Source organism: Schistocerca nitens, chromosome 5 (assembly GCF_023898315.1).
Source record: "Schistocerca nitens isolate TAMUIC-IGC-003100 chromosome 5, iqSchNite1.1, whole genome shotgun sequence".
Taxonomy (NCBI): Eukaryota; Metazoa; Arthropoda; class Insecta; order Orthoptera; family Acrididae; genus Schistocerca; species Schistocerca nitens.
Window position 1 is genome coordinate 620,819,004 of NC_064618.1, and position 26,954 is coordinate 620,845,957.

General features: G+C 42.9%; 1 protein-coding gene across 1 annotated transcript in view; it reads right to left on the minus strand.

The window, feature by feature from the left end:
• The window catches only part of LOC126260623 (trace amine-associated receptor 8a-like), a 198,407-nt gene that overhangs the window by 106,179 nt on the left and 65,274 nt on the right, over window positions 1-26,954 (minus strand). Inside the window, exon 2 of the mRNA XM_049957961.1 lies at window positions 20,552-20,796. Within this exon, the coding sequence (XP_049813918.1) occupies window positions 20,552-20,796 (245 nt within the window). The remainder of the gene's footprint in view (window positions 1-20,551; window positions 20,797-26,954) is intronic.

The window sequence follows — 26,954 nt, forward strand, 5'->3', positions numbered from 1 at the left end:
GCTTTCATAACAAATAAAGCAACAACATTACAATGTCAGTATTGCAAAAGAAAATACAAACATTTCTCCTGTTCACAATAAACATGTCGTCCGATGTCCTTCGACAAACGAAATATTGAGTGAATATTAACTATCGTGAATTGTTATCACCCCTCGGATTCCCACCTGTTACCACTTTTGCAGAATAATGTGGTTGAAGGAAGTGTAACCTACAGTGTACAGCATATGGGTATTTTGCACACTTTCCAGTAATCCACTACGAGGAAAGAACGTGACTAGAGACACTGAATAAAATGCATGAAAACATCTATACCTGGTGTGGTGCAGACAAAGAGAGCGTATAATGTGAGTGGACTGTCGCCAAGTCTTGGTCTTGCCATAGATGTGACAGTCGTCAACAACATGAGTACCATGTATGAGAGTGCGTTCCCGGCACTTGCGAGGTTGCCAGGAGAGCAGGCACTAGATATTTCACATATATCATGTGAAAGATGTAACTTAAGTATTGCGATTCGTGGGAAAACACTGCCGAAGTGACAAATGCCTCACGCAACAGCGTTTATATGTCGAGGGTTCCTGTCAAATATCGCGGAATTTACGATTGGTAGATGGGCCACAATGCAGCCAATCTTTCGCAGATGTGCACTTGGATGTGTGATTATGGTAAAGTCGATAAAGCGAATGTATCACGTAGTAACAGCGCCGTCGGAATGAATGTAGGAAAGATAGCCTCGTGAGGAAAGGGGCAGTGGAACCATACAGTAGTGCGACCGGAATGTATCTTTCACAAGCAATTTATGTAGAGGTCAAGATACGGACAGTTGTCACGATTTTGACGTTGTTGTTTTATATCACAATAATCGGAGATGTCTCTGGAATGAAGGCTTTGGTGTTTCACTGAAATACCAGTAATCCAGCCAACCTTGATCCTCTAAAAATTTGAATTCTCGTGAATAAAACAGCTTTGAACATTTTATTACATTACTTCTTCTTCTTCTCAGCGATCACAATCCCTGTAGAACACGCGTTGCATCAACGATCTTCTTACATCACCTTCTGTCTCTAGCAGTCTCTCTCCGCCCTCCGGAAATTCCTAATTTTGCAGTGTCCTTCTCTATGTCATCTTTCCACCTTGTACGAGGTCGGCCAATGGTCTTGTTGCCTGGAGATATCCTACAAATGCTTTCTTGCTGATTCTGTTCAAAAACTGTTCAAATGTGTGTAAAATCCTATGAGACTTAACTGCTGAGGTTATCAGTCCCTAAGCTTACACACTACGTAACCTAAATTATCCTAAGGACAAACACACACACCCATGCCCGAGGGAGGACTCGAACCTCCGCCGGGACCAGCCCCACAGTCCATGACTGCAGCGCCTCACACCGCTCGGCAAATCCCGCGCGGCTGCTAATTCTGTTGTTTTCCATTCTAGCCACATGTGCAGCCCATCACAGTCTCCTACTTTTTGATTTCTGGATGATAGTGGGTTGCTTCATTAACTGAAAAATTTCATTGTTCTTTCGAATTCTCCGTACGCCATTCTCCAACACAGGTCGCCAGATTTTTCTCATCACTTTTCTTTCGAAATCATTCAGTTTTTCTCTTTCATTCTTTGTAAGCGTCCAGCTTTCTGAACCGTACAGTAATATGGGGCAACGCTAGCCGGCCGCGGTGGTCTAGCGGATCTAGGCGCTCAGTCCGGAACCGCGGGACTGCTACGGTCGCAGGTTCGAATCCTGCCTCGGGCATGGATGTGTGTGATGCCCTTAGGTTAGTTAGGTTTAAGTAGTTCTAAGTTCTAGGGGACTGATGACCACAGATGTTAAGTCCCATAGTGCTCAGAGCCATTTTGGCAACGATAGTATTGTATATCTTTATCTCTGCGGTGATTGACAAAGCTTTACTTTTGAGTGGGTTGCTTAGTGAGTACAGACATTCTTATGATACTTTTACTGTTGAAACGTGATCCAAGGTGTTTAAACTTAAGAATGTTTCTGAATTTAGATTGTTGTTCAATTTCAAAATAAGGATTTGGGTTTATGACTCGACCGATTTCAATAAATTCTGTTTTCTGTTGGTTAATCAAAAGCCCCATTTTGCTGGCACTGTGCCTGAGAGATTTGTACTTGTCTTTCAGTTCTTCCTGAGTTTCACTCAGCAACACTATATCTTCTGCATAAGCCAGGATTTTTATTTCACTGTGTTTGAATCGGGGACCATTGTTTGGATGTAAATTACTCTCCCGAACCACTTTCTCTAATGAAAGGATGAAGAGGCACATGAAACAGCGTCTTCTTGTCGTAAGCCTGTTGTAATTGGAAAGGTGAGGGATATGGATCCTCTGAACTTTACTCCTGCCTGGGAACCATCCATGCACAGTTGTATTATCCTTATGATTTTACTGGGTATATTAAATTCTCGTAATGTGTTGTAGAGGCTATCATAGGCTCGTTGGAAGCCAATGAAGAGACAGTGGATGTTTTTGTTAAATTTCCAGTATTTCTCAAAGATCTGTCGTACAGTAAACAAATTATCAGTTGTGAAACGGTTTGTTCAAAATCCCACCTGGTAATCTTGAATAACGTTTTCTGCGTAAGGTTTAAGTTTTTCCAGAATGATCATTGACAGAATTTTGTATGTTATGTTATGTTATTACCTTACAAACGAGTTCATTTGTTAAGTATTTGATGTTTGGCATATAAGCGGAAGAATAGTTAGAAAGGGTTTGAAGTTACGTATAAAGTTTGTTAGAAGTCGCTAACTGCTCTCATTACCGAACACTGGATGCGTATAGTGTGGGTAATTTGCGCTCCACTTTAAGCAAAGCTCATTTTTCAACCTTTTCAATGTGTATGACGCCAGTATGTGTGGTACAATGATATACACAGGTACATTCAATGCTATACATGCTATTGTCCGCTAATTCGTTGCCGATAGAAAGTAATAAATTACGATGTCATCGCTAATGACGATGTTTTATTACATAAAGAGCGAAAAATGTAAGCGACAGAAGTTTTTTGTTTCATCGTATAGTGAAAGATATCAGCGAGGAAAAGGTTCCTAATAGTTTGAAACTATGTGCAAAGGTTGTTAGAAGCCTCTGATTGGTCTGATTCTCAAATAATGGGTGGATGTAATGTGATTAATTTGCACACAATGAGTTCTGCTGGCTGAAGGCATACATAACATAAGACAAACATAACACTGGGCGGCTGTGTTAGATCTTTAACGTATCGTTGTACCTCTCAATCAGTAGACTATGAGCGCATTTTAATGTTTTCAAATTTGGTCAATAATTATATGAAATATGGAAAACGAAACTTTTTAAATGTTTATAAGCCGTTAGACAGGGACCATGCAACTAAGAGACCATTCACTGTGCACTGGATTAACCTTTCACTACTGTACAGGATGTTTCACAATTCATGTTAGACAAATCTAGAGGTTGTTTAGGGGAATTAGTAGACGTAATTTAACGTAGGAACCGACGTCCGGAAACGTCGTCCAGAGACGTTACAGACTGTCAAAGTTATAGGCGCAGGCGCCTGTAAATGTAGTGCATGTATATACAGGGTGATTCCGTGATGGTGTTACAAATTTCCTAAGATGATGGAGAATAAATGAATAAATTTGAGGTAAGGGTTCCTGTAATGGAAACGAAGGAGTCGTAAGTTATAAGCGAAAACCGTTCTGATAAGTCTGGCGCTGGAGTAGATTTAATGGTACTGCTGTTGCTAAGATTACAGGTTAGGCAACTTTGAGAGGTGATAGTATGGACCAAAACATGGAAAAATGTCCAGTAAACATGGGCTCTGCAATGAACACCTGAGGCGCTGTGAGCACTTGTTCATCTTAGCTACTGTGAAACATATCCCTTCTATTGAAGAAGTGCTCATAGCTCTTACGGTATGCAGTTTAGATCCTATGTTTAAGATATTTTTCTTGTATTGGTCCATACGACTACATCTGAAAGTTGCCTGCCACACAGTCTTAGCAGCAACACTATCAGTACATGTGTTCAACTGTGAGCTGTATCAGGAAGGTTTTCGCTTGTAATTTTCGACTCTTTCATTTTCGGTAGAAAGATACTTACTTCAAATTGTTACATTTACCTTTCTCCATCATCCTAGAAAGTCTGCAACGGAATCTACATGTATGTACAGTCGTGCTGAAAAGTATCCGAACGACCTGAATTGCATTTCGCCTGACTCGCATGCAACCCGCATATCGCAGCTGTCTAGCAGGTCCTCTTATCGCTCCTCGGTACAGTTGTTTGACTATTGAAAATGGTTCCAACAAGTCACCACTAGAAAACACTGCTCTGTATCGCAATAACTCAAGATGTAAAGTAACACCACGATACTAGATATATCAGGGAACACCTTGTCACAGATAAGACCGTCCTTAAGTCTTGTAAGCTCACATTTATTGCAATAAATGACATACCTGAAATGTTGCCACTCTCTTTATTATGTCAGATAGGTAATGCACGTAGTAAGTTCGTCGTATTCATGATTTGCCCTTCAAAGTAACATACCGTACTTCTTATTTAACACAAAATGACACGAAAAATTTAAGTTATTCACGAGCAGCTAGTTGACAATATGTATGAACGTCAAATGACACGACGAACAGTCTCGTACGGCATATGGATTCAAACCCAGGTCAGGCAGACAAAGATTTCGTCACTGACGGAAACTAACAGTCATTCCTTACTAGTCATACAGAGAGTGATATACCCTGCTTTTAGTCAGTATCAGTTAGCAAATGTTGTTGTTGTTGTGGTCTTCAGTCCTGAGACTGGTTAGATGCAGCTCTCCATGCTACTCTATCATGTGCAAGCTTCTTCATCTTCCAGTACCTACTGCAACCTACATCCTTCTGCATCTGCTTAGTGTATTCATCTCTTGGCCTCCCTCTACGATTTTTACCCTGCCCTCCAATACTAAATTGGTGATCCGTTGATGCCTCAGAACATATCCTACCAACCGATCCGTTCTTCTGGTCAAGTTGTGTCACAAACTTCTCTTCTCCCCAATCCTATTCAATACTTCCTCATTAGTTATGTGATCTACCCATCTAATCTACAGCATTCTTCTGTAGCACCACATTTCAAAAGCTTCTATTCTCTTCTTGTCCAAACGATTTATCGTCCATGTTTCACTTCCATACATGGCTACACTCCATACAACTACTTTCAGAAATGACTTCCTGACACTTAAATCTATACTCGATGTTAACAAATTTTTCATCTTCAGAAACGCTTCCCTTGCCATTCTCAGTCTACATTTTATATCCTCTCGACTTCGACCATCATCAGTTATTTTACTCCCCAAATAGCAAAACTCCTTTACTACTTTAAGTGTCTCATTTGCTAATCTAATTCCCTCAGCATCACACGACTTAATTCGACTGCATTCCATTATCCTCGTTTGCTTTTATTGATGTTCATCTTATCTCCTCCTTTCAAGATACTATTCCGTCTCTGACAGAACTACAATATCATCGGCGAACCTCAAAGCTTTTATTTCTTCCCCACGGATTTTAATACCTACTCCGAATTTTTCTTTTGTTTCCTTCACTGCTTGCTCAATATACAGATTGAATAACATCGGGGAGAGGCTACAATCCTGTCTCATTCCCTTCCCAACCACTGCCTCCCTTTCATGCCCCTCGACTCTTATAACTGCCATCTGGTTTCTGTACAAATTGTAAATAGCCTTTCGCTCCCTGTATTTTACCCCTGCCACCTTCATAATTTGAAAGAGAGAATTCCAGTCAACATTGTCAAAAGCTTTCTCTAAGTCTACAAATGCTAGAAACGTAGGTTTGCCCTTCCTTAATCTAGCTTCTAAGATAAGTCGTAGGGTCAGTATTGCCTCACGTGTTCCAACATTTCTACGGAATCCAAACTGATCTTCCCCGAGGTCGGCTTCTACCAGTTTTTCCATTCGTCTGTAAACAATTCGCGTTAGAATTTTGCAGTTCTGACTTATTAAACTGATAGTTCGGTAAATTTCACATCTGTCAACACCTGCTTTCTGCTTGCAATTATTATATTCATCTTGAAGTCTGAGGATATTTCTCCTGTTTCATACATCTTGCTCACCAGATGGTAGAGTTTTGTCAGGACTGGCTCTCCCAAGGCCGTCAATAGTTCCAATGGAATGTTGTCTGCTCTGGGGGCCTTGTTTCGTCTCAGGTCTTTGATTGCTCTGTCAAACTCTTCACGCAGTATCATATCTCCCATTTCATGTTCATCTACATCCTCTTATAGTTCCGTAATATTGTCCTCAAGTACATCGCCCTTGTATAGACCCTCTATATACTCCTTCCACCTTTCTGCTTTCCCTTCTTTGCTTAGAACTGGGTTTCCATCTGAGCTCTTGATGTTCATGCAAGTGGTTCTCTTATCTCCAAAGGTCTCTTTAATTTTCCTGTAGGCAGTACCTATCTTACCCCTAGTGAGATAAGCTCTACAACCTTACATTTGTCCTCTAGCCATCCCTTCTTAGCCATTTTGCACTTGCTGTCGATCTCATTTATGAGACGTTTGTATTCCTTTTTGCCTGCTTCATTTACTGCATTTTTATATTTTCTCCTTTCATCAATTAAATTTAATATTTCTTCTGTTACCCAACGTTTTCTATTAGCCATCGTCTTTTTACCTACTTGATCCTCTGCTGCCATCACTACTTCATCCCTCAAAGCTACCCATTCTTCTTCTACTGTATTTCTTCCCCCCCCCCCCATTCCTCTCAATTGTTCCCTTATGCTCTCCCTGAAACTCTCTACAACCTCTGGTTATTTCAGTCTATCCAGGTCCCATCTCCTTAAATTCCCACCTTTTTGCAGTTTCTTTAGTTTTAATCTACAGGTCATAATCAAAAGATTGTTGTCAGAGTCCACATCTGCCCCTGGAAATGTCTTACAATTTAAAACCTGGTTCCTAAATCTCTGTCTTACCATTATATAATCTATCTGAAACCTGTCAGTATCTCCTGGTTTCTTCCATGTATACAGCCTTCGTTTATGATTCTTGAACCAAGAGTTGTGCTCCGTGCAAAATTCTACCAGGCGGCTTCCTCTTTCATTTCTTAGCCCTAGCTATGATTAAGTTGTGCTATGTGCAAAATTCTACCAGGCAGCTTCCTCTTTCATTTCTTAGCCCAATCCATATTCACCTACTACGTTTCCTTCTCTCCCTACTACCGAATTCCAGTCACCCACGACTATTAAATTTTCGTCACCCTTCACTATCTGAATAATTTCTTTTATTTCATCATACATGTCCTCAATTTCTTCGTCATCTGCAGAGCTAGTTGGCATATAAACTTGTACTACTGTAGTAGGCGTGGGCTTCGTATCTATCTTGCCCACAATAATGCGTTCACTATGCTGTTTGTGGTAGCTTACCCGCATTCCTATTTTCCTATTCATTATTAAACCTACTCCTGCATTACCCCTATTTGATTTTGTGTTGATAACCCTGTAGTCACCTGACCAGAAGTCTTGTTCCTCCTGCCACCGAACTTCACTAATTCCCACTATATCTAAATTTAACCTATACATTTCCCTTATTAAATTTTCTGACCTACCTGCCCGATTAAGGGATCTGACATTCCGCGCTCCGATCCGTAGAACGACGGTTTTCTTTCTCCTGATAACGACATCCTCTTGAGTAGTCCCCACCCGGAGATCCGAACGGGGACTATTTTACCTCTGGAATATTTTACCCAAGAGGACGGCTGGCTCTGAGCACTATGGGACTCAACTTCTGAGGTCATTAGACCCCTAGAACTTAGAACTAGTTAAAGCTAACCAACCTAAGGACATCACACACACCCATGCCCGAGGCAGGATTCGAACCTGCGACCGTAGTGGTCTCGCGGTTCCAGACAGCTGCGCCTATAATCGCACGGCCATTTCGGCCGGCCCAAAGAGGACGCCATCATTATTTTATCATACAGTAAAGCTGCATGCCCTCGGGAAAAATTACGGCCGTAGTTTCCCCTTGCTTTCAGCCGTTCGCAGTACCAGCACAGCAAGGCCGTTTTGGTTATTGTTACAAGGCCAGATCAGTCAATCATCCAGACTGTTGCTCTTGCAACTACTGAAAAGGCTGCTGCCCCTCTTCTGGAACCACACGTTTGTCTGGCCTCTCAACAGATACCCCTCCGTTGTGGTTGCACCTACGGTACGGCTATCTGTATCGCTGAGGCACGCAAGCCTCCCCACCAACGGCAAGGTCCATGGTTCATGGGGAGGAGTTAGCAAATATCAACTTTAAATTACATAACGTAAACATTTTTAACGGACGCGAATTCCTACCCAGCATCTATTGTCCCTGTTAACGAACTACGAGAGACGTTAAATATTGCTTCTTCACAAGTAACTTACTTGAAATGCCGTGAGGTAAAGCTTTGTGTTGGACAGGGATTCGAACCCAGAACCTAGTCGAATTGTTATCGAAGGACAATCAACAGTGACATATCGGATTTTCTCGGCAGTGCCTAGATGTTTTAACTGAAATGACGAGACAAAAACATTAATTTTTTTCCTTCACAGGACTCCAACCCGGCACCTGTCGCTGTTATATTCTATAGAATACGAAAGTTAAATATGGGTTTGTTACACAAGCAGCGACATGTGAGCATGTTTCAACTAGAAATAATATGACGAAGAGTTCAGTGCTGTCTGTGACTGGGAATCGAACCCCTCACATATCGTTGTTGACTACAGACAAACAGACGTCAGCTACCGAATTTTTCTCGACCAGCAGCTAGGAATAACATCCTTGAACGTACAGTGATCTCGCAAATAGTTATATGTCTCACTGGGAGTCAAAAACGTCAGATATCGTTAGTGTTGACAACGAATGACAGTGCATAAAAAAATCTAAATTATTATCCATCAGCAGATAGGTGTTCTCACGCTAGAGCTTGATAATTCACAATGGAAACCTTAGTGCCGGACCAGTATTCAAACCCATTCACGCGCAATAAGTGGAGATGTTGAGGAATCTGCGGTTTTGAACAAACAACAAATTGTAGTCGAGCTGTATTGTCACGAAGGGATCAAATTCCGCGTTAAGGGCGGTCTGAGTTGCATTCCCAGTTCAGAACCAATTTCATCGGCATACAGAAGCTCAAATAAAAGATGGAAATAGTGTCCTGTGACCCTACATAGCGTCTGCTGTCTGCTGAAGTTATCAATGTAATGGAACTTTGAACATAATTCCCTTCACTTCTCATCCCAAAATAGTCGTATGTGGAAAAAGTGCTAACTTCTGCGACATTTTGTTCTTTTCAGGTTTAAATGACGGCCAGGCAGCAGATGCATCTCGTAGCTTTTGTATTACGTATGGGGAGAGCGCATCGTGCGAAAATAGTCAGAAAAGTATTTTCTACACTAGCTGTCGTCTGGTAGTGGTATTTTATTCTTCTTCAAACCTTGTTTGGCAGCTTTAACTCAGAAGAAGTTTTCTACATGCATGTAATCAATAAACTGCATGCCCATTGTCAGACTGTTATAGTTAACATCAGAGAATTTCGCATATATCGTTGACGATTAATTTCTCTCTCATGTTTAGTATTGTTCTAACAACACTAAAAGAAATCTTACGTAAATTGTGTATTGTATTACAAGAAATGAAATAAAACTTCCCGCGATGACCTTACGACGAAAGTCTGTTTTAATAAAACTATCTGTACACAAGCGTCCCTCTATCGGCACGAATTAGTAAAATACTACTCAGTTAGATTTCGATTGGTTTTGTGTTTAATTGATATGCTGTATCATACTCAACAGGTATGCAAATGTGGCATTTAGTAAATAAAGTTATGTATTCCTAGAAACCCAAAATTTGCTTCTCAGCAGCGGAAAGAGGCGTAACCTGTTGTGCAGTATTGTGTTTCACCATTGCGCTATGATCTGAAAGTACACTCCTGGAAATTGAAATAAGAACACCGTGAATTCATTGTCCCAGGAAGGGGAAACTTTATTCACACATTCCTGGGGTCAGATACATCACATGATCACACTGACAGAACCACAGGCACATAGTCACAGGCAACAGAGCATGCACAATGTCGGCACTAGTACAGTGTATATCCACCTTTCGCAGCAATGCAGGCTGCTATTCTCCCATGGAGACGATCGTAGAGATGCTGGATGTAGTCCTGTGGAACGGCTTGCCATGCCATTTCCACCTGGCGCCTCAGTTGGACCAGCGTTCGTGCTGGACGTGCAGACCGCGTGAGACGGCGCTTCATCCAGTCCCAAACATGCTCAATGGGGGACAGATCCGGAGATTTTGCTGGCCAGGGTAGTTGACTTACACCTTCTAGAGCACGTTGGGTGGCACGGGATACATGCGGACGTGCATTGTCCTGTTGGAACAGCAAGTTCCCTTGCCGGTCTAGGAATGGTAGAACGATGGGTTCGATGACGGTTTGGATGTACCGTGCACTATTCAGTGTCCCCTCGACGATCACCAGTGGTGTACGGCCAGTGTAGGAGATCGCTCCCCACACCATGATGCCGGGTGTTGGCCCTGTGTGCCTTGGTCGTATGCAGTCCTGATTGTGGCGCTCACCTGCACGGCGCCAAACACGCATACGACCATCATTGGCACCAAGGCAGAAGCGACTCTCATCGCTGAAGACGACACGTCTCCATTCGTCCCTCCATTCACGCCTGTCGCGACACCGCTGGAGGCGGGCTGCACGATGTTGGGGCGTGAGCGGAAGACGGCCTAACGGTGTGCGGGACCGTAGCCCAGCTTCATGGAGACGGTTGCGAATGGTCCTCGCCGATACCCCAGGAGCAACAGTGTCCCTAATTTGCTGGGAAGTGGCGGTGCGGTCCCCTACGGCACTGCGTAGGATCCTACGGTCTTGGCGTGCATCCGTGCGTCGCTGCGGTCCGGTCCCAGGTCGACGGGCACGTGCACCTTCCGCCGACCACTGGCGACAACATCGATGTACTGTGGAGACCTCACGCCCCACGTGTTGAGCAATTCGGCGGTACGTCCACCCGGCCTCCCGCATGCCCACTATACGCCCTCGCTCAAAGTCCGTCAACTGCACATACGGTTCACGTCCACGCTGTCGCGGCATGCTACCAGTGTTAAAGACTGCGATGGAGCTCCGTATGCCACGGCAAACTGGCTGACACTGACGGCGGCGGTGCACAAATGCTGCGCAGCTAGCGCCATTCGACGGCCAACACCGCGGTTCCTGGTGTGTCCGCTGTGCCGTGCGTGTGATCATTGCTTGTACAGCCCTCTCGCAGTGTCCGGAGCAAGTATGGTGGGTCTGACACACCGGTGTCAATGTGTTCTTTTTTCCATTTCCAGGAGTGTATTTTCTTGCGATTTGCTTTTCAGTTCATTTCCTTCATAGTTATCCCCCTGGCATGTGAGTCTTAAGTGAAGAACAATATTGAATTTTGTATCGTTGACGGTCGATTCGAATTTCTTCAGAGCTGCTTGTGTTGTGAAGCAGCTTGGTAGTCAGGAAGCCGAGCTATGACCATTAACACAACTTACTGAGTCGAGCTGCCAAGAGGATTTGATGTGTGAAGGTTTTCTTCTGATTTCGTTACAGAATTTTTTATGGATATTCGCAGCTCCATAAAATAAATCAGAAAAAAAGCTCACACATGCTGGCCCCCACCACCGTTAGAATTGACGACTCCTTGCACCATTGAAACACGAGACACGGGCGATGCCACGGGGTTACGGACACACTGCTGGGGGCCCGCCACTCTCGTGATGGTATTGGTCCCTCAGCCTCATAACCCATCGTGAAAGATAATAAAGGTTATCACGTATGTGAAGAATAGCATTTCTGTAGCGAAAAATTTGAATTTTCTGGCTCAGTGGCTTAGTTTAGATGAGGATTATATAGCACGAGTTATTCAAATGGAAAGGGAATATCAAGTGCATTTAGCGAGTCAATTCAGTACCATACGCGGAAGTGATTGCACTGCCACAGTGTTGCCAAATGTTTGTGACGATGATGCCAATTCTCAGCTGTGCTAGGAACAGCTCTGTAGCGTTATAGGAGGAGAATCCCGTGCTCGTGTCGTAGGAGGATTCGGAGAGGTGGCGCGGGGTTTGGTTAATATGGAGCATTTTCTCCTACCAGTTGTGTCAAACATTCAGGTGTGTAATCTTCCACCACGATTACAGTTTCTCACAAAATATATACGAATAAAACAATTACCTTGTTAGTTTGTGACACAAGATTATTTCAGTACAATAAAAAGTCTTTGGAAATCAACTTTTCCCACATGTCACGAAAAGTAAGATAAGAAACACTTTGCACCTAGAAATCGATTGCATCTATGTGCAGTCTTGTAATCATATAAGTGGAATTTCATGAATTGCACGAGAATGTAGAAAAATGTTGGTGCGAATGGAAGCTGTAAGAAAAACAGTTAACTAATTATTCTGTACCACATAACAAGCAATTCATTTGAAAATTCAGAAGAAAAGAAACTGAAAATGTGTCCGTTAAGACAGAAACTAAAGTGCAGATGCGGGCACTGTGCAGGTCTGCTCTTTTTCATCTTCAGGTCTATACAAATAATGTATAATAACCAGCGTATTCATTGCTTTCGTAATGTTTCCCTCTTGTTTAGTCCTCTAATGAAGAACTGCATCCACACCCATGAGTCTGATTGTTTCTTTGTATCCTTCCATCTACTATCTTTGTGTGTTATTGTACGGTGTTGAAAAAGCAAAATATTATGCATGCTCCCACGAGGTATTAAAACGAGGTCGCAAGAAGGCTAGCGAATTATAATCACAATACAGTGAGACGCCAGTTTGTCTGTCATGGTGTTTAGTCGACAGAAATAGTTGCGTGATATTGCCTGCATCACCGGCATCCCGTTGTCGTCTTCTCTTAGTGAGATTTTCATATTACCCTGAACACAAGACGCCGAGATAAATGTGTATATTCTCCATGACGAAACATCCCACATTCCATTCATCCTGATCAATTCCTTACGTGCATCGGCGGCAATGAGTGACAGGAAAGCTGTTGTGAGGTGACGAATAACAATAACAATGGTGGTAATAACAGATAAATAATCAAGGATGTTTACTGCATTACAGACGATTAACAAAATAACCAAAAAAGCTGAGTGTTTAATTGGCACACTGCGTAGGTGTTCTTACCACTTTGCTACCGAATTCTGTTCTGGTTGCTTGCAGAGAGAAAACAAAGACCCCTGTAGCCATACATATCTCTAGTACAACGAGATACTACCTATCAACTATCCTTGCTTTACATCACGAGACGAACATGGCGTCGCTGAGCCGATATTTGACATACATTTCTGTTTTCTCTCTCTGCCTCTCTCTCTCTTTTTAATTTTCATTCTATTTTTTGAGGAAAGCATCGAGAAGCGGCAATCATAAGCAAGTAGGCATATAATCTGTTTACAGTTATTTTCATCGGGATACGTAATGCAAAAATACAACTTTTAAGTGTATTAGTGCGTAATTCCAGTTATTGACAGTCTATTCGTGAGCTTGCTCGCATTCAGTGGGGTGAAACCTACCACAGAAGCAAGAAAAACACAAATATTTCTTGCACCTTGCGCAACACACAAACGAAATCTCGCTGCACTGACGTGTTGTCCGATATATTGCACGGAAAACATATCTGATTCACGTTGCTAAATACAGCTCTATCAGATATAAATTTGGATGCGTACCAAGTGTATAAAAGGATATGTTGAAATACGCAGAAAGGCACATAGACGTATTCAACTGAAACATAGCCATGACCAAGATTGTAACTGGGGTCGACAGCATCGTCGTCTACCACCTTGACAACTCGAACGGTGACAGTGTTCGGCTGGTTACTTATGTTTACTGGTATCAAAGCTACAGCATGAAAACACAAAAATGTTAATAACCCGAAGATAATTAATTTTGGAACCCATAGAACGTAAAGCAGTCATCAATCAGAAGAGTGCTTTGAACACCACAGTGCTTTAATAGGCACAGTCTTCTTGGAGGTGATATGCCGTTGCTTTCCTCAAACCTTTGAGTTGACTTACCTAGCCAGTTAATAGGGGAACCTACAAATTAATGTGGCTTTCGAACCGCAGTACAACTCGGCATTTTTCACATCAACAAACACTGCCCGAGGGGAAATAAGAGTAAAATGGCACATAACAATCGTGCGCCTGACGAGGGATCGAACCTGAGACCTTCGTATCCGTAGTCTTCCTCTTTATCACCTTGCCACCATGCAGCCAACACTGTGGTTTTCACTTGGCATTAAAATTAGGATCTCTCGTTTGTGCCGGCATTGGCACTTGCGTGTCCCTCGGGAGACCTTACCTTTCGGATTACCCTCGTATACTTGTGTGTAAACGCCTTCCAGTGCCCAGTCAAGGAAGACAAGGATAGACAGTCTAGCTTCAGTATTACAAATACGCCTCAGTTTGTGGATGAACGCAGACTTAGGTTGATAATCATTTTAAATATTTAGCAGTACTGTACCCATTGGTGTTAAACTCGTTTTCAAACAATGATTCCCACAGCTACAGGAACACTACTTCTGATACCTCTTAGACAAAATACTTACGCAGTGCTATCAGACGAAAAGATCAACCTGACACAAACTGTGGGAAGTTTGTTTTACAACCTTCGTACCTGGATAAAGAGCTTTTCCTATTTGAGATATCTGTGAACGTTGATGCATGAGACGATTTAAGAAGAAACTAAATTCCTTCAGCTACGCCAATGTTGAAAGAAATCGTCTTAACGGCACTAAATCGTGGTTTGTGAATCGTTTACCGGCCGTACTCTGCCGCATTTCCCTGGTTGGAAGGCAAAAAGCTTACTGACAAATTTCACAAAAGGAAAAGGGGGACGAAATGTCTCCCATTGGAAGGTCACGTTGTTTTATTTAAATGATTACAGAATCAGGTAAAACGTAAAGTGAGGTTGTCAGTATAAGCACATTACTGTTGTCAATATCATGGTGCACCGCCCAGGGCTTGTAATGATAAAGGGCCACTTTAGGTCAGACATATTGTATACAGAAGTGGAAGTGAGAGCACCACTAAATTCTACAATCCGTATGCATTACATACACACAGAAATTACTGTTACAGTGTACGTATGGAGCCCAATGAGTGAATTGCATATTTTACGGTGAGAAAGGGCACTGGGCTGGAAAACAGTCTTCGACATATTAGGTTACTTAAATGGTGTCACGCTAAGCTAGAATTTATGGTCAGCGACTAAGTGTAAGGACAATGAGTCTGATGCGGGCTTTTCAACTGTGAAATACTTTCCTACATTATAGAAGCGAATATTAAATTTGAACTAATATTGCGAAAATTTTGGACTTAGGTAGCTTAGAATGACAATCTTTCTGTTTATTGCAAAGGAAAACAATTGATTTTTAAAACATTCTCTGTCATACACAGCTTGGAACAGGTCACGTCGACCAAATCATATGGAATAACTGACAGCGACGTATATCGGAAGGCAGTAAGATCCCTTGGCTTTCGGTTTGGCAGTATTCGACAGCCATTTCTAGGCGCAAGTAAATGGAGAAAGGCAGCGCGTTTTTGTTATCAAGTAACGTCTTCATCAATTACTTTAGTTTTAATGTGATCTACGAGTAATTGCTGATGTTTGATATTAACATGAAAAGGATTCCGTAGACAGGGAAAGAACCCGTTCTTGAGAAACTACTTCTATAATGACCAAAAGGCCTTAAATGATCTTCAAGCACATGTATTCCAGCAGCGGTATGAAGAAAATGATAGTAATAATGACGGTAATAATCGAATTATCCTGTAACTTCACACTTCAAAGTGGATTTTCTCGAACTAAGAAATTTCCTGAATTAGTGAAAATTTCAAAATGGCTTCACATCGAAGCTATGATGCCTAAAAGAGTCTTTACATCCTGCTGACAAGAGAAGAGCATAATCTCCACGTCAGAAGCTTGCTTGTACTTAACCATTTAATAGACTCGCATTTTTTCCACCGTGACTAATTTTGTAAGCTAAGCACATCATCCGTTACATCACACTCCTGGGGCTGGGAAATGTGGGCACAATGGTCTGGTGGAACGAACTGTCACAAGTGCAATGCGTGGGTTCAGGCATTTACTTTTAAGAAGCAGAAACAGATTTACTTTACCTCTGGTAACCTCAAGAGAAAGATGTTATAATCCAGAATCCGCATTAAACACCACGTTCCTTCATTTCCAACTGGGCAGAGCCGGTTTACGTCGGGAATGACATAGTTGAAGGTCATGGTAAACAGAAATACTGTCGCCAGTAAACTTACATTAGAAAATTTTATTTTATTTGATGAACCGATGGCCATTTAAGGGAACAGGGCTCTTATTTTACTTGCACTTGATTGAACTAGAGACGTTGAAAAATTTGGTGCTGGACTGTGATTCGAATTCCTATCTCCTCTTTCGAGGATCTGAATCTCTCGTAACAGTAGTTCAATCATTTCGTTCCTTTTCCCAAGACTGCAATCTTCTCTAGGACTCCTCCAAAGGTAAGTATGTGGGTCCGAATCCTGAGCCAGTACAAAAATATTCATAATTTCATTTCAAGCCCTATCATGTGCTCACCGGCCTGCTACTGAAAATTAACGGGAATTTTTAAAGTCTGTTCATGTGTTGCCAACAATTTATGGTCAAACACGCACACATCTTACTGTTGGTGAGTAAGCAATTTAAACTTAAGCTATATTCGTGGACGATAAAGAAGAACGATAGGAGTGCGGATCGATTGTCGCTCAGGCACAAAAATTTGTATCCGATACGTAACATTTGATTTTACTTAGTTAACAATAGGATTACGTGTTGGGTTCGTATCTCTGTCACAGAACTTCGCATCATGCGCTTCATCTTTAAATCCATACACACTTTGTTACTTCTGAATTGAGGTATATCAGACATCTTTCGTGATTAGTTAATAGGAATGAAAGGGTCTTGATAGGAGTCCTGGTTTATTACAAAAACTGTCGTCTTTTATTTGCAGGTTTAGATTTCGTTACTGATATTGGCGAAAATTTCGGTAATTCATGACTCTTCACGGCTAGTCAGCAACATGATATGATTAGATTAGATTAATGCTTGTTCCATAGATTATGAATACATTTCATAATGATGTGGCTCAAAAATGGTTCAAATGGCTCTGAGCACTGTGGGACTTAACATCTTAGGTCATCAGTCCCCTAGAACTTAGAACTACTTAAACCTAACTAACCTAAGGACGTCACACACAGCCATGCCCGAGGCAGGATTCGAACCTGCGACCGTAGCAGCCGCGCGGGTCCGGGCTGAGCGCCTAGAACCGCTAGACCACCGCGGCCGGCTAATGATGTGGCATGTGTCATTTTAATAAAATATTTCTTTGCAAACCAGTACTCAATTTCTTCACAATAATTTTTTACCCTCTCTCTCATTACTTTTTATATTTATCTCTCTCTCGTTCTCTTCTATCTATCTCTCTCTCGCTCTTTCTCTCTCTCTCTCTCTCTCTCTCTCTCTCTCTCTCTCTCTCTCTCTCTCACACACACACACACACACACACACACACACACACATACACACACACACACACACATTCTCTTTTTATTTTCATTTGTTTGTTGTGCTCGACAATCGGCGGGGCACAAAAACGTCCGTGAATTAGTTTCTTAGTTTTGAGTACAGTACGAAAGAAATATAAAAACAACTATGAGTGTTACTGATTTATGATGCTTAGTTAGCAGTCTGTTCTGAGTATTATTAGTAACTACGGTCCAGTCCCTAAACCTAGTTACAGATATGCGAATCAGACGCATTACGTATTCCAGGCCGTGGCAGCCGCGTCTTTGAGCCGGCAGCTATGGTCACTTCCAGCCCGCTGTAGAATCACATCGGTTCGTCTTTTCCCGCTGGTACTGTAAGTGAGATTTGGCAACAAGGCAAGGTATGTTTGGCAACACTGTGATCGACGAGATACTTCGTGGTGTGTACGTAATTAAGCCTCCAAGTTCACTTGATTTTTCTTGTCATTTCCATTGAATAATCTCAGTTATTATCGCTTGAGGTGTAACAGAAGATTGTAAATTTACGGTTTTCAGCCCAGAAAAGTCGTTGCACGTGGAAATCACAACTAATCTCATCCTTTAAATAGCGATTTACGAGTTCTAGGCACTATTGGCTTTGTAAGAGGAAAACATAACACATATATGTTTGCTAGCTATGTGGTGACGTGCTGTTCTGTGGAAAACCGACTGTTATGCTTCGTGGTTCCAGTCTCGGTGGCTATAACGTTTTTATCCCTTCTGTGAAAGAGCTACAAGCAGTCAGATCAAACATCGATAAGCAAATCGCAGGAAAATACTTTCAGCTCATAATGCAATGGTGAAAAACTTAACAATGCTGCACAACAGGATACGCGTCTTTCCGCTGCTGACAAGCAAATTTTGGGTTTCTAGGAATACATAACTTTATTTATTAAATGCCACATTTGCATACGTGTTGAGTATGACTCAGCATACCAATTAAACACAAAACCAATCGAAATCTAACTGAGTAGTATTTTACTAATTCGTGCCGATAGAGGCACGCTTGTGTACAGATACTCAGTTTCATTAAAACAGTCATTCGTCGTAAGGTTATCGTGGGCATTTTATTTAATTTCTTATAATACAGTGCACAATTTTCGTAAGGTTTCTGTTAGTGTAGTTACAACAATACTAAACATGAGAAAGAAATTAATCATCAGCGATATATGCGAATTCTCTGATGTTAACTATAACAGTCTGTCAATGCACATGCAGTTTATTGATTACATGCATGTAGAAAACTTGTTCTGAGTTAAAGCTGTCAAACAAGGTTTGAAGAAGAATAAAATGCCACTACCAGACGACAGATAATGTAGAAAATACTTTTCTGACGTATTTTGGCACGATGCGTTCTCCCCATACGTAATACAAAAGCTACGAGATGCATCTGCTGCCTGGCCGTCAATTAAACCTGAAAAGAACAATATGTAGAAGTTAGCCCTTTTCCCACATACGACTATTTTGGGATGAGAAGTGAAGGGAATTATGTTCAAAATTCCATTAAATTGATAACTTCAGCAGACAACAGAATATTTATTTCTAGTGACGAAACAAATGCTATGTAGGGTCACAGGACCCTTATTCCATCTTTTATTTGAGCTTCTGTATGCCGATGAAATTGGTTCTGAACTGGGAATGCAACTCAGATCGCCCTTAACGCGGAATTTGATCCCTTCGTGACAATACAGCTCGACTACAATTTGTTGTTTGTTCAAAGCTGCAGATTCCTCAACATCTCCACTTATTGCGCATGAATGGGTTTGAATACTGGCCCGGCACTAAGGGTTTCATTGTGAATTATCAAGCTCTAGCGTGAGAACACCTATCTGCTGGTGTATAATAATTTTGATTTTTTATGCACTGTCATTCGTTGTCAACACTAACGATATCTGACGTTTTTGACTCCCAGTGAGACATATAACTAATTGCGATATCACTGTATGTTCAAGGGTGTTATTCCGAGCTGCTGGTGGAGAAAAATTCGGTAGCTGACGTCTGTTTGTCTGTAGTCAACAACGATATGTGAGGGGTTCGATTCCCAGTCACAGACAGCACTGAACTCTTCGTCATATTATTTCTAGTTGAAACATGCTCACATGTCGCTGCTGGTGTAACAAACCCGTATGTAACGTTCGTTTTCTCTAGAATATAACAGCGATAGGTGCCGGGTTGGAGTCCTGGGAAGGAAAAAAATAATGTTTTTGTCTCGTCGTTTCAGTTAAAACATCTAGCTACTGCCGAGATAATCCGATATGTCACAGTTGATTGTCCTTCGATAACAATCCGACTGGGTTCTGGGTTCGAATCCCTGTCCAACACAAAGCTTTACCTCACGGAATTTCAAGCAAGTTACTTGTGAAGAAGCAATATTTAACATCTCTCGTAGTTTGTTAAGAGGGACAATAGATGCTGGGTAGGAATTCGCGTCCGTTAAAAATGTTATTGCGATACAGAGCAGTGTTTTGTGGTGGTGACTTGTTGGAACCATTTTCAATAGTCAAACGACTGTACCAAGGAGCGATTAGAGGACCTGCTAGACAGCTGTGTTGTGTGGGTTGCTTGCGAATCAGGCGAAATGCAATTCAGGTCGTTCGGATACTGTTGAGCATGACTGTACATACATTTACAGACACGGCGGCTATAATTTGACCCTGTGTAGCGTCACTGGATGACGTTTGAGGACATGGGTTCCTATGTAAAACCTGAGCTACTAAGTCTCCTCTAGAATCTCTAGACGTGTGTAACATGAATTGTGGAACACCATGCAGGTGAAGTGATACATTTAACCTGTGGCATACACATGATGGTATTCAGTAATATCTGTTGACCTACGTGTGGATTTAACGAACATATGTGTCTCAGTGCGCCCGCAGTTACGACGTCATGAAGACCTTAGATTGCGGCAGACGTATTAGAGTAGAGTGTGTACCTGTGAGCCGGAGCGCCTCGACGGTGAATTGCAGGCACTGGTCCTGCTGGAGGTGCAGCGCCTTGAAGAGGCTGTTGAGCATGAGGCCGGTGGCGAGGGCTGCCGAGGCGAAGAGGTCTGCGCCGGCCAGGCTCAGCGAGATGTGCAGCGTGGGCGACAGCGGCCGCCGGATCCAGCACACGGACACCAGCACGCGCGCGTTCACAGACAGCGACACCATGCACAGCACCAGCAGCGCCGGCACGCTGCGCCACCGCCGGCAACAACACACGACCACGTCACCAGCCACGTCCCAGACTACTGCGGCTCACCAAGCAGTTAACAAGTGGCATTATGGCCAGCAGCACCGGCAATGTCTGCACGTTGCTACCAGTGGCGTAGCGTGGTTGTAAAGGTTGGGGAGACTCTGCAGTTATTATAGGGAGAGAAAATAGTACAATAAATAATAATTTAAACAAATCAAACAAAATGCATCAAATAAAACAACAACAACAACTACTACTACTACTACCACTACCACTGCCACCGCCACTAATAATAATAATATTAATAATAATAATAGCTAACTTGTTCAAGAAACGATGACAAATTTGTAGAACTCCAGTAGCAAGAGAAGAAGCACTTATATTTTCTTGTACACAAGTGCAGTGCGCCTGTCTTTTCTTTAGACGAATAAGTCTATAACTCGGTCTACAAAGATCTGATCACTGGATAGCTCTCCAAATAGTGTCTTTTCTATTGCTAACGTGCTCAAACACGACACCCGGGTGTTGGACATTGAATTCCTTAAATAATTCTTCACTCGTTTAAGAGTACTCATGGTTCGATCTATGCTTGCTATAATTGCGGGTAGGGTCAAAACCAAAAGCACGAACTTCGTTGTTTCTTCATAAACAGAGTTTAAATCATTGTTGACAATGTCCTTTGAGAGGATTCTTGGAGATAAGTGTTTTTTCTCATCAGCGTATACGTTACACAGTTCATGCTCAAGTTGTTCTTGTTCTAATAACTGAAGCAGTTTCAACTTTGGGAATTGTTTTTGATAGTCTGGGAAACACTTTTCGTTCAGAAGTTCAACAAACTGAATTTGGGATAAAGTCTTTAAATCTTCTTTCCATCTGAACAATTTGCAAATCCATTATCTCGTAAGTTAATGCCCTGAGAGGTGTCTTTTGACTGTCACAGGATGATAAGTTGCCATTCAAACAGAAGCTGCATTTAATGCATTCATCAACGAATGTTTCCGTTCTTAATTGTCATAAGTTTCTCAAAACAGTTCTTATTTCGTCGTGGCAAGCAATTAGACTGACAGAATTTGACTGAAGTACATTAAAGAAATGATCGACATAAACAAAGCACCCTCGGTAGATGCAAAGCAAGTAGACAAACGTAGGATCATCCATTCGTCGTTTCATTCCCGCAGCACAGCTCAAAGCTTCTGGCTCCCATTGAGAGTCTGTATCATCAATTATATAATTAAAAGCACCATATAACTCTGAGAAATGACTAGATATTGTTGAAACTGCCCTGGAAGGAAAGTTTCAGCTAGTGTTGCTCTCGTCTGGCAGTTTAAATCCTTTCTCCGTTAGCAATATAGTTCGTTTTGATGATTTGCTGAAAAAGGAATGGAATGTAGTACTATCACTTATAAATATGCGTACTTGTCATATGATTTTGGAGGCATGTAACAGTACGAAATTCAGGTGGTGTGCTTCACAATGAATAAACAGCGCATGGAGACAGAACTGCGTCACCAATTGTTGTAGTCCTCTTTCTCTGCCCTCCATTACTGAAGCGCCATCATCTGTTTGACTAACCACTGTTCCTTCCACATTCCATTCTTTCAATACTGGATGAATAATGTTTGACAGATCTTCAGCAGTGTAATCTCCAGAAACATCGTAAAATCCAACGAATCTTTCCTCAATTTTGTCTGCAATACAGTATCTGAATATAATAATCATTTGACTCTCGCATGACGTGTCTAATGTTTCATCAGCCTGAATCGAAATGGCCGGCCGAAGTGGCCGTGCGGTTAAAGGCGCTGCAGTCTGGAACCGCAAGACCGCTACGGTCGCAGGTTCGAATCCTGCCTCGGGCATGGACGTTTGTGATGTCCTTAGGTTAGTTAGGTTTAACTAGTTCTAAGTTCTAGGGGACTAATGACCTCAGCAGTTGAGTCCCATAGTGCTCAGAGCCATTTTTTTTTAATCGAAATGAAATTGCAGTTCTGAATTTCAGATTTTATTTTCTCATTAACTGCCAAAGTTATCATTTCTATTACATCTTTCTGTATATCTGGAGAAGTTCCTTTAAAGGTTGAAGATGATGACAGATGGTCACGGATTAACTGCTCTCCTTGAGCTGGTAAATCCAACAATTCCAGATAGTTACCCTAGTTGCTAGAGGATTTGTCTTCTCGGTGGCCTCAAAAGGCTAGTTGTTGTTTACAAATAAATACAATTGCCTGAATAAAACGAGCCAATACTCTCCTGCTGGATGCAACTTGTTCGTTGTATTTTTATGCTGTCAGACGAGCGGCTTCAGAAAGGGCGTGCTGAAGTCTACTTTTGCCCAATAACTGAAATGATTCTTTGTTCTGCAGGTGACGTTTTGATATCTGATGATTTTGTGCTTTCCTGTCAAAGTTCTTTATTGTACAAATGCCCTCACTGCACCATTCCTTTTCACCACCGAACAGAAGACATATATAACAATATAATCTGTTATTAACTGCATTCGCAGACAGCCAAGTATACTTTTCGTACCAGGCTGTCTGAAAAGTGCGTTTTTGTTTGGCTTCACTTAAAACTATACTGAGGATAGGAATAGGTCGTTTGTCCTTCAATTCGCACTTTTTTCGTTCTTTAATGTAGAAAAAGGCGTTTTTAATAAAAATTCTATAAGGTGTTTGGTTTCTGGCTCACTCATGTTGGCGACACAACGAAAATATGCGCTAAAATCACACAAGAACGACTATGAACACAAACCGCGCGACTGTTCACTTCCGTGTTAAAAGCCAGCATAGAAGCGGCAGAGACTAGTCTCGATACCTGTTAGCAAGGGCAGCGTACCAGCCTTCGTGGAAGAGGGAAAGTGGAGGGGAGCTGAGAATGCCACTACAGCACGCAGGCGCACACAGCCAGGTAAGGGAAGAGAGGCAGAGACTGAGAGCAGTCGAGTCTCAAGCAGGCAGATACACCAATACTCAGGGTGCGGCGGCACGGGCTACAAAACTGATGTCTTCGCACATTTAGAGCTCTTAGCATTTTTGTTATGAATTACTATTGCATCTTTTTTAAGCAGGAATACAGGGGAGACTAAGCCTCAAAGTCTCCCCGCACGCTACGCCACTGGTTGCTACTGCCCCGCCAATAACGCATGACCACTTCACCATGCAGATCCCAGATTACTGTGGGCACCAAACATATAAGAAGTAGCAATATCATCAACTGTACCAGCAATGCTGGTATGCTGCTACAACCATCACCGACAGCACTCAAATACGACACCAGGCAGTGCCGCTGCTGCTGCCAGCCATCAAGCATTTCACAAGTAATAATATAATAAACAGCACCTGCACCATCAGCATGTTCCACCGTCATAAACACACAACCGTATTACCAAACAGGTGCTCTACAGCCGGCCAGCGCAAATATCGATGCACTATGCATGAATGTAGCTCCACCAAAGCAGCTGCATGGTTAGTATGGTGGACAGCTAAGTGAAGGGGTCTGAGCTCTATTCCTGGCTGAGTCAGAGATTTTTCTCAACTCGGGGCCTGGGTGTTTTCTTGTCCTTATGTTCATATCGTCTTAAATGACATTTCACTGTTTAAACGGCTTTATGGGCATGTCCCAAATGCTAATAAAAAATCAACAACATGGATGTGCATGGAATCTATACCAGCTCCACTTGAGTGCAAGACTCAACCCTATCACATAATCAAACTTTCGATGTGAAATTTTGCTTTGGAGACAGCGAATTCGGGAATGTAAATGCTCACACCAAATTAGGTGCTGCACCTGGCAGTAGCAAAGCGTTCCTTAAAACAGAAGCACGTTTCGATATCATCAGCAGATCAGCAGTTTATATATTTATTTATCTAACCTGATTTGATTAGGGCAGTTAGGTCCTCTCTTACTTTGGACCACGGTTTCACACATACAGTACATCTTTTACATCACTGTTACCTAAGAAATAGCAATTTTTATGTGACAAATAGTATGAAAATGATTCGAATGCCTATAGAGTAAACAGTGGCAGTAAATGTTAATACTGACTATGAACCAAGAAAGTTAAAACTGGAAGTGCTTCTACTACTGCTGCCAGTAACATTAATAATAAAGTCCACTAACCTGGATTCTAAAGGTTCTGAGGTTGCCTTTCGCATCCCAGGGTAAAGTGGGAGTGATATAGGACTAACATCTCCGAAAAAGAAAAAAAAACCTTGGTTGAGCTGCCCACCTGATATTATCACGTAAGATTCCCTTTCCAAGGGCGCGGTGAAGACCTGAACGGAGTTGGCGAATGAGGCAGCCCATTGTCCAACGCTAAAGTGGACAGGGGGTACGATGGTTCCACACGCTATTGTCGGTATCCCGACAGCGTCTGCTCCACATGTTAATGGCGGTTCAATCAGTAATGTTCCTGCATAAAAACCTAGATTTTTTTTTGGAAATTCAAGGAAGACTCTGGATTTTTTTCTCTCACTACAAATTACAACTTCAAATCGCGAAGTTGAAAGTTCGCACATGCATGCACTACCACACGTGGTAACTATGATGAAGAATCTTGTAATGCTTACAACGCTTTGGGACCTAGGGTTCTGGGGCATGCGATGATGAAGACATGGACTATACTGAAAAGCCTTCTTAGCGTAAGTTCAAGGAAAAGTACTACTTTGGGACAGTAACTACACTCCTGGAAATGGAAAAAAGAACACATTGACACCGGTGTGTCAGACCCACCATACTTGCTCCGGACACTGCGAGAGGACTGTACAAGCAATGATCACACGCACGGCACAGCGGACACACCAGGAACCGCGGTGTTGGCCGTCGAATGGCGCTAGCTGCGCAGCATTTGTGCACCGCCGCCGTCAGTGTCAGCCAGTTTGCCGTGGCATACGGAGCTCCATCGCAGTCTTTAACACTGGTAGCATGCCGCGACAGCGTGGACGTGAACCGTATGTGCAGTTGACGGACTTTGAGCGAGGGCGTATAGTGGGCATGCGGGAGGCCAGGTGGACGTACCGCCGAATTGCTCAACACATGGGGCGTGAGGTCTCCACAGTACATCGATGTTGTCGCCAGTGGTCGGCGGAAGGTGCACGTGCCCGTCGACCTGGGACCGGACCGCAGCGACGCACGGATGCACGCCAAGACCGTAGGATCCTACGCAGTGCCGTAGGGGACCGCACCGCCACTTCCCAGCAAATTAGGGACACTGTTGCTCCTGGGGTATCGGCGAGGACCATTCGCAACCGTCTCCATGAAGCTGGGCTACGGTCCCGCACACCGTTAGGCCGTCTTCCGCTCACGCCCCAACATCGTGCAGCCCGCCTCCAGTGGTGTCGCGACAGGCGTGAATGGAGGGACGAATTGAGACGTGTCGTCTTCAGCGATGAGAGTCGCTTCTGCCTTGGTGCCAATGATGGTCGTATGCGTGTTTGGCGCCGTGCAGGTGAGCGCCACAATCAGGACTGCATACGACCGAGGCACACAGGGCCAACACCCGGCATCATGGTGTGGGGAGCGATCTCCTACACTGGCCGTACACCACTGGTGATCGTCGAGGGGACACTGAATAGTGCACGGTACATCCAAACCGGTATCGAACCCATCGTTCTACCATTCCTAGACCGGCAAGGGAACTTGCTGTTCCAACAGGACAATGCACGTCCGCATGTATCCCGTGCCACCCAACGTGCTCTAGAAGGTGTAAGTCAACTACCCTGGCCAGCAAGATCTCCGGATTTGTCCCCCATTGAGCATGTTTGGGACTGGATGAAGCGTCGTCTCACGCGGTCTGCACGTCCAGCACGAACGCTGGTCCAACTGAGGCGCCAGGTGGAAATGGCATGGCAAGCCGTTCCACAGGACTACATCCAGCATCTCTACGATCGTCTCCATGGGAGAATAGCAGCCTGCATTGCTGCGAAAGGTGGATATACACTGTACTAGTGCCGACATTGTGCATGCTCTGTTGCCTGTGTCTATGTGCCTGTGGTTCTGTCAGTGTGATCATGTGATGTATCTGACCCCAGGAATGTGTCAATAAAGTTTCCCCTTCCTGGGACAATGAATTCACGGTGTTCTTATTTCAATTTCCAGGAGTGTATAAACTCTCTTCTGAAAATTAGGAAACAGAAGGAATTAGAAGTATTTGTACAAATTTGAGC